Source organism: Bison bison, unplaced genomic scaffold (genome assembly GCF_000754665.1).
Source record: "Bison bison bison isolate TAMUID 2011002044 unplaced genomic scaffold, Bison_UMD1.0 scf7180017864183, whole genome shotgun sequence".
In the NCBI taxonomy this organism is placed as follows: domain Eukaryota; kingdom Metazoa; phylum Chordata; class Mammalia; order Artiodactyla; family Bovidae; genus Bison; species Bison bison.
This window is the reverse complement of record NW_011494755.1, coordinates 646,122-661,256: the sequence shown is the minus strand read 5'-3', so window position 1 is coordinate 661,256 and position 15,135 is coordinate 646,122. Positions and strand designations below refer to the sequence as shown.

The following is a 15,135-nucleotide window of genomic DNA, read 5'->3' as shown; positions in this document are numbered from 1 at the left end:
TTCCTATTTTACATTTTTATTCTTAGAACTTAGCATTATCTAACATACCTTTTACCAATTTAACTTTTTATATTGTCTATTGCCCCAACTCCACATATGGAGGTAAGATAAAGGAAGAGATTTATCTATTTGATTCACTGCTATATTCCCAGTTCTTTGAAGAGTACTTGGCACATGAGGCATGCAATAGTAAATAATGTTAGGAGACAAAAAGGGTTACATTGAATAGCATGAACCCAATTATGAAAAAAAAAATGTGGCATACATATATTTCATCATACATAAATATGTATCATACACAAACAGAAGTAATGTTGAACAGTTTACACACACACCTATATCCACACCCACAAAGAAAAAACACTGGCAGTAAACACTTTAATTTTAGCAGTGACTTTTGACATAAACTTGTTTAACTTCTCCACAGGCAACCTAGCTAGCTTCAACATGTATAGGACAGCCATAAGGCTGCAAAACTTAGTGTAGACACCCAATCAGTGCTACCGCATATGACATCATTTCAAATCAAGGACTCAAGTGTCCTCTGGCATCAACCTTCAGAGTATCTGTGTGTTTCCCCACTAATCCCCAAAGAATGTTAACAGAGTATATATCTCAGTAGAAAAATAGGAATATTTGGCTGATTTTTCTTTCTTCCTTTTAATTAACTTTCCATAATTTCGTAAAACAAAGACATCACTTATATTTAAAAAAAAAAAAACTTATCAATTCACAACTTATTCAATACTAAGTTTATTAAAGTTGTTAAGTATTTCTTTAAATATTAGTTTTTTTAATCTTCTACCATGCAAATGCAGATTTTTGACCAAAAAAAAATTTTAATAACAGCTTAATCCAACCAAAGTCTTACTTTTCAGCAGTGTTTTTAAGATTGGCTAATTCCTCTTCTAGAGCCCGTAGCTCATTCTCCTTGGTTCTGAGCTCATCTTGAACATCTTTGAGTTCTTGAAACTTCATTAAAATGGAAGCTGCCTGGGATCGAGCACCTGACATAGGCAAATTAAAACAGGTCTTCAACACTGAGTTGCCACATATTTAGGAAACAATACAGTTTTCTAAGAGATTTACACTTGAAATAATTCAACAGCCAATCTTTAGTGGTTTATGAAGGTACAAAATCCATTTTATCATTTGAATCTTAGGGCATACATATGTGATAACAAATACTCTGTATGTGATGGATTATTTATTCAAAATAATCATTGCCTTTGCTCACTGGTAAGCTTCCCTGGTGGCTCAGACGGTAAAGCGTCTGCCTGCAATGCAGGAGACCCGGATTCGATTTCTGGGTCAGGAAGATCCCCTGGAGAAGGAAATGGCAATCCACTCCAGCACTCTTGCCTGGAAAATCCCATGGATGGAGGAGCCTGATAGGCTACAGTCCATGGGGTCGCAAAGAGTCGGACACGACTGAGCGACTTCACTTTCTTTACTCACTGGGTGGATTCCTCTCAGGACCATTTTCTGATCTACTAAAATCAGGCTTAGCCATGTGCTTTGCTCTAGCAGATGAAGTGGGAAATCTGCCTCTTCTGAAAGTAAGCTTTAAGAGGCAGCACGTAATTTACCACTTGTTTTCCCTTTCCCATGTGTAAAGTATGTTCAAAAAAAAAGATTTATTTTTCAGTCAGCCTAAGTCCCATAATGAGAATAACATGGAGCAGAGACAAGTAACATGATGTAGCATAATTATAGAATAAATCTGTAAGCCACTAAGATTTGGGAGCTATTTATTACCATATTGTAATGTGGTCTAAACTCGACATAGCATAGTAAACTGGTTTTACCTTACATGCTTTATAACTGTCTGGCAGTAACAGGCTGAAGTGTTAAGCTGTCAAGAAAACTCCAGGTTTGATGGAAGAAAGTGAAGTCAATCAATAATGCTATTATGAACACTTTGCTTATATGACATGGGGTTACATATCTGCCATCACTTAAGGAGGAATTTCAAGAACATATAATTCAGTGAAATCTAAAATGTTCCTTCTAATCTAGATATTTTAAAATATTTGGTTTCTATCTTCCAACTGTAGATACTAGTCATTATGTACACTGGGGAACTTGATCATGAAGCTCATTACATTGGCTACTGTTTTCTTGGACTAGAAAGAAATTAAGATACTTCCTAACTCAAGAGGCATCCAAGTCTCTTGGTTTGGTTAAAAGCACAAACTGTGAAATCACGCTATCTGTTTAAACTCTGACCCCTGGCTCTGCCACATACCAGCAAATTCTTAACTGTTTTATACTTTAGTTTCTACAAACATATAGAAAAGATAGTAATGTCTACCTCAAGGTTGCTATAAAGATTAAATGAACTAATTAAAGTCCTTAGGAGAGGGCTTTATAGAATGATAGAAATGTTCCATATGTGCACTATCCAATTACCCACTAAATACTGTGGTTACTGAGCCCTTGAAATATGCCTAGTGCAATTAAATAAATTATTCTATTTAATTTTAATTACCTTATTTAAATGGTAAGTCACATGTGGCTAGTAGCTACTGTATTGGACAGTACAGGCTTACAACACTGCCTAGTACACAGTAAGTACTGTTCAGTATTTGTTATTTATTACATGGTCACTCGACATGGATATGGAAACAGTATCACAAATATTAGGACAGGAAATACATGGTCACTACTTAAGAATTCCTTTCTTAAGGCACCATCTCAAGGGCAGATTTAAAGTTTTGCTTTACTTTTGACAGGAGCAGTAGCATATACACATATCAGAAGTTAACATGTTTCCTAAAGGAAAACTGGTGGTCAAGCTACAATTGCACTGAATAAAACTACTTCGTTTCCCAGTGACTAGAATATCTTAACAACGCAAAAAAGAGAGAACAAGAATAGACTTAAGATGAGCAAGAAAAGCTATAGTACTGGTTACTAGACTAGAGCTCCATCTGGATGATGACAGTGTATAATTTCTCAATTAATAATAAGTAACTGTCACAAATGAAAAGTCAATCCTTTGATTAGGAATAAAACACTGAATTATTCCAACCCCAATATTTCCTATTAAAAAAAAAAGTCCCCATCCTATTTAGAACAAGGGAGTAGGAGGACAAAATGATATAAATCCTACCTCCACTCAATGTCCCATGAGGATCAAACACATCGCCTCCTAGAGTTACAGTTCTAGTCATTATCCTTTTATCAAAAGCTACTTTTTTTGCATTATCCATATTGTCACAAACAAATGTCATTCCAAAGACAAATTCCATTGCTTTCTGAAGTTCTGGTTTGTATTCAACCAGGGAAAGAGCCACATGAACATTATTAGGGCCAACCTGTGGGAAAACATATGTCATAATACATATTACTCCTTTCCTTTCAAATACTATTTTATAAAATACTAATAATGCCCACAACTGTTAGTATAAATACTAACAGTAACTTAATATATATACCCAGCACTACAACGCCTTTTGAATTTTCTAAAATGCTATAGAAAACTCACTTTTAGGAAAAAAAATTCAAGTTTAAACACTGAAAAATCTAAGTAAAACATTTAGCTAAAAATACCAGTCATGAGTTTCAATCAAGTAGAAGCCACTATCAAGTTTCTAAATTCAAAGTGGATTATTTGTGAACACACTTTCTTAAAGTACAATTTCTAGATCAACACAGTTACACAATTACATATTTTCCTTCAACTATCAACTTGGTTGTCCCAAAGTGAATACTTTTCCATTCAAATAAAACATGCTAGAGCAACTACCTTCCAGTTACAGAAACGAAAACAGTAATTGAGAGTAAATAAGTAATTTAAAAAATCTCTCAATCTTTTATTTTGATCCAACTGTCTTTTCTCACCCTTTGTTTATAACATCTACCTCAGCCTACATTTTTAAAACAACCTAATATGGCTTCACTGACTCAATGGACATGAGTTTGAGTGAACTCCGGGAGTTGGTGATGGACAGGGAGGCCTGGCGTGCTGCAATTCATGGGGTTGCAAAGAGTAGGACACGAATGAGCGACTGAACTGAATATACTTTATGGAGTATAGTAGTAGCAGAAATCATAATGAAAGCAGCTCTCTGCAACATATGTTCAGCAATGTCCTCTGACACAGCAGTTACCATTCAGTGCGTGTGGCTAAGGGATCTGAGTAAAAGTACTTTTGTTGTTACTTAAAACCCCAACTTACTTCTAACACTGGAACTTGACCTAAGACGAGAATAACTTCCTTCTAGACTCTAAGGTGATTGTTCAAAGTAAAAGAAGTACTAACCAAAATTACCACCTATTTACTTTATACTCATCTTTCTTCTCCTGACAGTAAATAATTTTCATTGAAGCCTTCTCAATTTCAGAAATTTACTGAATATCCATTTATTATCTTAACTATACATGCAGTTTCAGGTTTCATAGAATTGTTTTTTTGACTCATGAACTTAGAATACCTGCTCAAATACTGATATCACTACTGAAAGTTAAAACTGGTTTCATGTTCTTACCAAATATTATACAACCACAGTAGCCTTTTAAATATATTTCCTTGCACTCATCTATTCACTAGAAACCATACTACTTTAGATCTAGCCCAGCAGCTGACTACATATCCTGGCTACCTGCTTTGTATGTTCACAGGTTGATGGGTAATCTAGAAGAACTCTAGTAGAGAAGCATCTCTGCAAGACTGACAGATTACGTTCCATAACGGTTATCACTATAGCTGGTTTAGTGTGCGTGGCATGAAAAAAACCTGCAGAATTCCTATATTCCTCTATAAGTTCTATAATTCTCATTAATCAGAAATCAAAAGTTTTATATTTAATGTGAAAGTGAGTCGCTCAGTCATGTCCAACTCTTTGCAACTCCATGGACTATACAGTCCATGGAATTCTCCAGGCCAGAAAACTGGAATGGGTAGCTATTCCCTTCTCCAGGGGATGTTCCCAACCCAGGGATGGAACCCAGGTCTCCCACGTTGCAGGTGATTCTTTACCAGTTGAGCCACAAGCCCTGGTGATGAAAGAGAAAAACCTACAACCAAGAGATTACTCTACACAGAAGGATCTCATTCAGATTCAACAGAGAAAGCAAAAGCTTTACAGACAAGCAAATGCTAAGAGAATTCAGTTGATACAAATGAACTTATTTATAAAACAGACTCACAGATTTCAAAAATCATATTTATGGCTACCAAGGGGGAAATGTAGGGGAAGTAATAAATTAGGAGATTGGGGTAAACATTTATACACTACTATAAATAAAACAGATAACCAACAAGGACCTCCTACTGCATAGCACAGGGAACTCTACTGCCCAGGTGGCCCTAGTGGCAAAGAATCAACCTGCCAATGCAGAAGGCATAAGAGACAAGCTTCCATCCCTGGGTCAGGAAGATCCTGGAGGAGGTCATGGCAACCCACTCCAGTATTCTTACCTGGAGAATCCCAGGGACAGAGAAGCCTAGAAGGCTACAGTCCATAGGGTCACAAAGAGTCAGGCATGATTAAAGTGACTTAACACACATAACACACAAAAATAAAACAGATAACTAAGAAGGACCTACTGTATAGCACAAGGAACTCTACTCAATATTCTGTAATAATCTATATGGGAAAAAAATCTGAATAATAATGGATATACACATGTATGTATAATTGAATCATTTAGCAGTATACCTAAAACACATTTAATCCAACTATAGTCCAATAAAAATCTTTTAAAGAAGACATTCTAATACAACTTTAAAATATCAAAGGGAATTTTAGTCTTCCAACATTTCTATTCTCTTTCCATCTAATTTCACAAAAGCTGATTTTATTCTCTTTGGTATCTTAACTTTTTAAAGCATGGTAACACAATAAAATTTTGTGGTTTGATATATGATTGAAATCCCAATTTACTTCAGAGGACAGTTAATGTCCTATAATTTAAAAAAAAACAACAAAAAAACCAGTAAGATGCAGACAAAGCATATAAAAAAGACTTACAAGATTCTGAGCAATCCTCAGAGTTTCTGGAGCAATACATCTGGATGAAATTTTATTGAGTGGAATTATAGTGTATCGACGCTTCAATTCCCCCTTTTCTAGTAGCTTTTTTCCAGTAACCTAAAACATCGTGTATTATAAATGAAAAATATATTAATGACAACAAAAAACATTTAAAGGGAAACAGTACAAGTTTAGGAATTTATAAATACGCTCAGTGCCTACGATCCCGAACAATCAAAATTCTAAGATAGATATGTGCATTCTGGACTCTGGAGTGGAATAATGTTAATAAAATATAATATAAAAAATCATTAACTCTATCATTTTACCCTGTAAAGATAAACATTTAGCCTTAAGTGAAGTCGCTCAGTCATGTCCAACTCTTTGCGACCCCATGGACTATATACAGTCCATGGAATTCTCCAGGCCAGGATACTGGAGTGAGTAGCCGTTCCCTTCTCCAGAGAATCTTCCCAACCCAGGGATCAAACCCAGGTCTCCCACATTGTAGGCAGATTCTTTACCAGCTGAGCCATCAGGGAAGCCCAACATTTAGTCTTAGAAGAAGTTTAAAACGTCAATAAAGTACCCAATTCTTCTAAGAGCACATGATTTTTCAAGCTAGCAGCTATTATAGTTTTAACAGCAATTATTTGTTTTCTTTAATTAAAATCAGTTTACCTCTGTGTCTACTACAACATTGTAGAGTCGGTCTCCGGCCACTAATTCTAAAGCAGTGGTTGCAGAACTATTTTTTACACTGATCAGTGAAGCTACAAGTCCTTTCACACAATTTCTATTCCAGTTCTTCTCTGGATCCCTAAAACAGAAAAGTGGACAAAAATTAATCTTAGACAAGAAAATAGAAAAAGTTGTATTTTACTAGTCAAGAGGTCTTTCTGACAATACATTAAATTGAAAGCACAATAATCAGTAGTTTTAACAAAATTAAAAGATTTCAAATGTCTCATGACTGTCCAGCTACAGACACATCTTTTATTGTGTTTCACAAATATTGATGTTTTCCATTGTCATTTTGTTTTTTACAAATTGAAGTTCTGTGGCAAACTTGCATTGTCAGCTAATAGTCTTTAGTAATAAAGCTTTTATACATTAACGTACCCTGGTTTTTTAAAGTATGTATACAGTATTCTATTGTACCCTTAAAAGACTATTGTTTTAAAATCAAAAGATCTTTCAGTATACATAATGTTTTCAAGGTAACAAAAACAACTTTAATGTTCTAATCTTTGTAATACATATATTAAGTATTCCAAGAAAAAAACCATATAGCATTAATAAAACAAATTATAAAATGTTAACACAGCTATTTAACATTAATGATAAAATAACCTTAAAGAAACTTTTTGGGGTAAGATTAAATTCCACTCATTTTGGTTTTGACATTAGTGGCATTAGTAACCTTAAATTTCACAAGAATTTCCCTTGTCTACAACTCTGAAACATTCAATAAAGATTTAAGGAAAAAAGAAAAAACAATTAAGGAAAAGCAGCTTACGGTAACTTTTACACAAAAATATATCCTAGTTACTACCATGTTCAATTTCAAGATTTAACTCTTACCTATAGGCAAATCGAAGATTGGGAAATCTGGCCAAGAGAGCTTCTTCTGTTTCTTTCAGTCTACTGATATCACGAGATAGCTGCCTTCGCCTTTCCAGAAGGCTTTCCTCCTTGTTTTCTGAACAGTAAGCCGTAAGTAAATTGAAACCAAGTTTTAAAAACTCAAATATTCTACTGTTTTAAGGAAAATATTAGTAATCTCTATTTCCAAAGCATTTCTAAAAGCAAAATGCAAACTCCTGATAATATTAAAGAAAAGCATACTTAACATTTGAATTTATATTAAGTGTCAAGTAGACATATTTTCAACACATAAAACCATTTTCATCCTTTCAATTCAAAGGACTGTTTTATACTCTGGTATTTTTCTGATTATATTTATAAATAATTTTTATACTAATTCACATTAACATTAATGAGGTGAAAAAAATTTCCTACTTGCTATTTCCTTTAAGTTTCTATTAATAATCACTACTTCCTAATGATTTAACATCATGTCTTTAAAGGCAAACCTTCATAATTTAGCCTTTTCATTTCAGTTTCAAGTTTTTCTTTAAGTTTTTTCACAGCTTCTAATGCTTCTTGATCCTTCCTATAGCCACTATCCATCTTCTTAATTTCTGTTTGTTTAGTCTTTAATTCTTGTTGGGCATGTTTCAACTTCATCTGAGCCTGTAACAGAAAAACATATAACAGGCTATACGAGGCAGATAGCGCTAGTGATAAAACAGCCACATATTTAGATTGTTTTAAGAGACATCAGCCTTGAAAATTTAACTGACTACTTGGATCAGTATATCAACAGGGAATCATTTCCCAATGTATTCTCCTCAAAATACTACTCAGAATATAAATGTATATATGCTCAAATATTAAATATCTTATAATTTAAGTCTATATTTTTAATATTTATAAAACTAACATCAATGAGCTCAAAGATTAATATCAAAGAACTGTCATTAGCTGATGACACCACCCTTATGGCAGAAAGTGAAGAGGAACTAAAAAGCCTATTGATGAAAGTGAAAGTGGAGAGTGAAAAAGTTGGCTTAAAGCTCAACATTCAGAAAACTAAAATCATGGCATCTGGTTCCATCACTTTATGGGAAATAGATGGGGAAACTGTGGAAGCAGTGTCAGACTTTATTTTTGGGGGCTCCAAAATTACTGCAGATGGTGACTGCAGCCATGAAATTAAAAGACGCTTACTCCTTGGAAGGAAAGTTATGACCAACCTAGATAGCATATTCAAAAGCAGAGACATTACTTTGCCAACAAAGGTCCGTCTAGTCAAGGCTATGGTTTTTCCAGTGGTCATGTATGGATGTGAGAGTTGCACTATAAAGAAAGCTGAGTGCCGAAGAACTGATGCTTTTGAACTGTGGTGTTGGAGAAGACTGAGAGTCCCTTGGACTGCAAGGAGATCCAACCAGTCCATCCTAAAGGAGATCAGTCCTGGGTGTTCTTTGGAGGGAGTGTAGCTGAAGCTGAAACTCCAATACTTTGGCCACCTCATGCGAAGAGGTGACTCATTGGAAAAGACTCTGATGCTGGGAGGGATTGGGGGCAGGAGGAGAAGGGGATAACAGAGGATGAGATGGCTGGATGGCATCACCAACTTGATAGACGTGAGTTTGAGTGAACTCCGGGAGTTGGTGATGGACAGGGGGGCCTGGAGTGCTGCAGTTCATGGGGTCGTAAAGAGTCGGACATGAATGGGCTACTGAACTGAACTGATCAAATTAAAAGCAAAATAAAAAGCTAGAAATCACTTCCTTCTTTTTCACTTAGGTATGCATATTTGCACTTATATAATATTTATGCTGTCCAACTGTGCACTTAACTGTATTGATGAGGAATAAAAGTATACAGAAAAAGGATGCTAAACTGACAGAAAAATGTATATGCTATAAGTATGACACTAAAATGCTATATTTTTAACTGTGGCAGGCATATAAATGAAGATGTTTTTGTTTTCCTATTAAAACTTAAAACTTCAACTTTATAATGTCAATAAAATACCAAAAAGATGAAAACAAATACGTTAACCTCAAGTATTCCATACAATGCTGAAAACAGAACAGAGCATTTACTGCACTTAAAATTTCAATTAATGTATAAAGGTATTTTATGTTTTATGGCATCTTATACTGATATTGTCAATAGGTAGAGATCAGTATATTGAACTTCATTGTTTTAGGTGCTAAGCAGCAGCAGAATGTAATAGTTGATAGTTATCTGAATATTTTCAACATTTTGTTTAACAACTGCCAAAGCGTAGTGTGAAGGAGCTTCACAAAAAATCAAATAATAATAAAGAAATAAAAACTGCAATCACATAGTTCTTACTGTCTGTACTTACCTGTTTGGCTTCTGTCTGAGTTTTACTTATTTCATTTTTACAGGCCATCATCTGACCAGCAAGAGTTGCTTCTGCTCCATCTTCATTACTGGACAGACCAGCGGAAACAGCATTAAAGTGCTGCTGTGCAACGGCCAAAGCTTCAGCATCTTTATTACTTGCTTCTTGAAGGGCACTTAGTCCATCTGTTATTTTTTTAACCTCTTTTTCCTTTGCTGCTAAAGTTTTAGAATCCTTTAGGAAGAGTTTGAAATTGGAAAGTATTATATTTTAGAAAACCAGTGAAACATACATACCTTTAATGTCATCAAATTTCATACCAATCTGAAGTGAACATGGTAATATAACCATAATTTTAAATATTTTATTCCCATTTTGAAATTTCTCAGTTTTTAGGATAAATGTACTTCTTATCCTAATAGAAATACCTTCATTCCATGTTATAGTCAAATCTGAGAGAGAATGAGTTAAAATATTATTGCAAATTTAAACAAACCACTTGAAACAACTAAAAATCACTTTCTAAAACTATAATATTGAAATATCCACTCTACCCCAAGAATAAAAGAAATTTTAGGATTAAGAGCATGTATATGAAACTGCTTTTATAAACTATTAAAGGCCATAAAATTTAAGTATTAAATTATTATGGGAACAGCTTCCCTGGTGGTTCATACAGTAAGTAAAGAATCTGCCTGCAATGCAGGAGACCCCGGTTTGATCCCTGGGTCAGGAAGATCCTCTGGAGAAGAAAATGGTAACCCACTCCAGTCTTCTTGCCTGGAGAATTCCATGGACAGAGCCTTAGCAGGCTACAGTCCCTTGGATCACAAAGAGATGGAACAACTGAAAGACTAACACTCTCACTTAAATTCTAATAACCAAATATCTAATGCTATATAAGATACCAGCACTAAAAGAAAAAAAAAAATCTAGTCATATTTACATGAAAGTGATCAGAAATTTGGCTCACTTAATTCATGATGCACTGGGTATTTCTTAGATATTTACCATGTACCAGGCATTATTCTAGATATTAAAGACACAGGGTCCTCAGGAGCCTACATTTTTAAGGTGGAAAACATAGTAAACACATAAAGCAAAAAATGATGGAACTACTATTTTAAGAATAATGAGAAAAGGCCTTTTTGTGATGACATTTTGAGCAGAAACCTAAATGAAACAAAAGGTGTGACCGTGCAAATACTAGGGGGATGGTACACTTGCCAAGCTCTGAGGAATATGCTTGGGTATTAGAGACTGTGGCTGGAACACAGTAAGTAAAAAAAGGCAGCTAATGAGGATACTACTGAGTACCTTCCTGGGAGGTGATGGCATGAACCGCGTGAGGAGTGAAAGGTGGCTGTATTCTGGATATACACATATATCTGGATATTCTGGATATACTTTTAAAATCAACAAAATCTGTCGAAGAATTAGATACCACAGGGTTGGGAGAAAGAAGAAAATTCAGGACTACAGGTTCTGGAGTGAACAGCATCATTACTTACATGAGGAAAATTCAGTAGCTCAGTTAGGTTTGGGTAGGTGAGGAAAATTTAGGAGTTCTATTTTGGATATGTTAAGTTTTAGATTTTTTAAAGTCATCCATATAAACATGTCAATTAAATAGCTGGACAAATGAGTCTTTCAAAGAAGGAGTCAAGGTTGATTATAGGTTTGAAAGGTATCAACATGTAGATGGTACTGAAGGGTACACGGCTAGATGGGATCACTAAAGAAATGAGTATATATAAAGAAGTCTGACCATTAGCCCTGGTGCATGCTAAAGTATGTATTTTGATTTGCATTTCTAACCTGGATTCAAAGTTCGTATTTTCAACTATCAAATCAATATCTCTACTTAGATGTCTAACTAGCTCCTCAAGCCTATTATTCACCATTCAACAAATGGTAACCATATTTCAAACTGTCAACAACAGAACTCTGGAGTTATCCTTCAGTCCTCTTTCATATTCAAACACCAATCTGCTGGGCACTATTTATAGTAGCAAAGACATGGAAGCAACCTAAATGTCCATCGACAGATGAACCGATAAAGATGTTATACCCACACACTGGAATATTACTCAGACATTAAAAAGAATGAAAAACTGCCACTGGACCAATGGATACCAAGGAATGGACCTAGAGGTTATCATACTGAGTGAAGTCAGTCAGAAAGAGAAAGACAAACATCATGATATCACTTATATGTGGAATCTAAAATATGATACAAATGAACTTATCTACAAAATAGAAAGACTCACAGACACAGAGAACAGACTTGTTTTCAAGGGGAAGGGTGGGAAGGGGAGGGAAGGACTTGGAGTTTGGGATTAGCAGGTACAAATTATTATGTATAGGATGGATAAACAATAAGGTCTTACTGTATGACAAAGGGAACTACATTCAATATCCTGTGATAAACCATAATGGAAAAGAAAATAAAAAAAAGAAAATACATGTATAACTGAGTCACTTTGCTGTACAGCAGAAAACAACATTTTAAACCAATGAACTATAATTTTAAAAAAATCTGCTGGGTATATCTGTTGGCCTACCCTTAAAGTACACATAAAATCCCACAACTTCTCTAATATTCTACCTTCTATTGCATCTATCCAAGGACTATCACTGGCACTACCAATTACTACCTGGTTTCTCTACTTCTTCCCTTTAATTTATCCTCAAAACAGCAAGAATAGTACTGCTAAAATATTAAAATGTCACCCTTGGGCTCAACCAACTCCAGCAGCTTCCCATGCCACTCAGAATAAACAGCAAAGTCCTTCACATATTTTGCAAAACCACACGTGATCCTACACCCCATCTCTACTACTCAGTAGCAACCAGCTTTACTTCTCTCTGCTTTTCCAATACCTTAGGCACTTGGAGCTGCTGCTGCTCTTTTGTCTGGAACATCTCCCCCCACAGCCTCCCAATCTATCTACACCCTTCTCTGACCACCTTCAGGTCTCTAATGAAATAGAAGCCTCCCAATGAGACCTTTAATGTTTACCCAATTGAAAATTCCAAATTGTACCTCCCTGCCCAATACTAACCCTATCCACTGCTTTTTTTTCTCCTCATCAGTTACCACTATATAACATACTTCATATTTCACTTATTTTATCATCGTTTTCCTCACTGGAATGAAGACACACAAGGCATTTTGTTCATTATTGTCATTTTGTCAGTTGCTACATCCTAGCCTAAACAATTACCCTGGGTCCACAGCAGGCACGTAATAAATATTAACAGAATGGAGGAATGTATATTACTAGAATTAAATTACACTTCTCATTTGCTTACCTCTACCATATTTTTCTCCAGTTCTTTGCGTTTGTTCTCTTCACTTGCCAGATTTTTCTTCTTGAAATCAAAGGCACTTTGAGATTTAGTATTAACTCGCTGAGCTTCTGTAAGAGCATCTTCTAAAGATCGAAGTATACCTCCAACTTCCTATAATCAAATGCACCCAATTCAATCATGTACTTAAAAATTTGTTAGTGTATAATTTATATGTATTTATTTTTAATAAACTATGGACTCTACACATGGACATCACCAGACAGTTAATACCGAAGCAGATTGATCATATTCTTTGCAGCCAAAGATGGAGAAGCTCTATACAGACAGCAAAAACAAGACCAGGAGCTAACTGTGGCTCAGATCATGAACTCCTGATTGTCAAACTCAGACCTAAATTGAAGAAAGTAGGGAAAACCACTAGACCATTCAGGTATGACCTAAATCAAATCCCTTATGATTATATAGTGGAAGTGAGAAAGAGAGTCAAAGGATTAAATCTGATGGACAGAGTGCCTGAAGAACTATGGATAGAGGTTTGTGACATTGCACAGGAGGCAGGGATCAAGACCATCCTCATGGAAAAGAAAAGCAAAAAGGCACAAAAGTTGTCTCAGGAGGCCTTACAAATAGCTGTGAAAAGACGAGAAGCGAAAAGCAAAGGCGAAATGAAAGATACACTCATTTGAATACAGAGTTCCAAATAGCAAGAAGAGATAAGAAAGCCTTCCTCAGTGATCAATGCAAAGAAATAGAGGAAAACAAAAGAATGGGAAAGACTAGAGATCTCTTCAAGAAAACTAGATATACCAAGGGAACTTTTAATGCAAAAATAGGCACAATAAAGGACAGAAATGGTATGGACCTAACAGAAGCAGAAGATATTAAGAAGAGATGGCAAGAATACACAGAAGAACTATACGAAAAAGATATTCAAGATCCAGATAATCACGATGGTGTGATCACTCACCTAGAGTCAGACATCTGGAATGTGAAGTCAACTGGGCCTTAGGAAGCATCACTACTAACAAAGCTAGCGGAAGTGATGGAATTCCAGTTGAGCTATTTCAAATCCTAAAAGATGATGCTGTGACAGTGCTTCACTCAATATGCCAACAAATTTGGAAAACTCAGCAATGGCCACAGGACTGGAAAGGTCAATTTTCATTCCAATCCCAAAGAACGGCAATGCCAAAAAATGCTCAAACTACCACACAATTGCACTCATCTCACATGCTAGTTGGAGAAGGCAAGGGCACCCCACTCCAGTACTCTTGCCTGGAAAATCCCATGGATGGAGGAGCCTGGTAGGCTGCAGTCCATGGGGTCTCGAAGAGTCGGACACAACTGAGCAACTTCACTTTCACTTTTCACTTTCATGCATTGGAGAAGGAAATGGCAACCCACTCCAGTGTTCTTGCCTGAAGAATCCCAGGGACGGGGGAGCCTGGTAGGCTGCCGTCTATGGGATCGCACAGAGTTGGACACAACTGAAGCGACTTAGCAGCAGCAGCAGCAGCAGCAGCACACACTAGCAAATACTCAAAATTCTCCAAGACAGCCTTCAACAGTACGTGAACTGTGAACTTCCCAATGTTCAAGTTGGATTTAGAAAAGGCAAAGGAACCAAATATCGAATTGCCAACATCCACTGGATCATCAAAAAAGCAAGAGAGTTCCAGAAAAACATCTATTTCTGCTTTTATGACTATGCCATAGTCCTTGACTATGTGGATCACAACAAACTGTGGAAAATTCTGAGAGTTTGGAATACCAGACAACCTGACCTGCCTCTTGAGAAATCTGTATGCAGGTCAAGAAGCAACAGTTGGAACAGGTCATGGAACAATAGACTGGTTCCAAATAGGAAACGGAATACATCAAGCATGTTTATTG

General features: G+C 35.8%; 1 protein-coding gene across 4 annotated transcripts in view; it reads right to left on the bottom strand.

Annotated features, from left to right (window-relative positions):
- The window catches only part of SMC2 (structural maintenance of chromosomes 2), a 51,217-nt gene that overhangs the window by 24,588 nt on the left and 11,494 nt on the right, over nucleotides 1-15,135 (bottom strand). For all 4 annotated transcript variants that reach the window (XM_010843524.1, XM_010843523.1, XM_010843522.1 and 1 more), the window contains exons 9-16: nucleotides 13,243-13,392; nucleotides 9,928-10,161; nucleotides 8,078-8,237; nucleotides 7,566-7,683; nucleotides 6,663-6,801; nucleotides 5,979-6,098; nucleotides 3,116-3,320; nucleotides 872-1,007 (exon numbers count right to left, since the gene is read on the bottom strand). In XM_010843524.1, coding sequence (XP_010841826.1) covers nucleotides 872-1,007; nucleotides 3,116-3,320; nucleotides 5,979-6,098; nucleotides 6,663-6,801; nucleotides 7,566-7,683; nucleotides 8,078-8,237; nucleotides 9,928-10,161; nucleotides 13,243-13,392 — 1,262 coding nt within the window. The remainder of the gene's footprint in view (nucleotides 1-871; nucleotides 1,008-3,115; nucleotides 3,321-5,978; nucleotides 6,099-6,662; nucleotides 6,802-7,565; nucleotides 7,684-8,077; nucleotides 8,238-9,927; nucleotides 10,162-13,242; nucleotides 13,393-15,135) is intronic.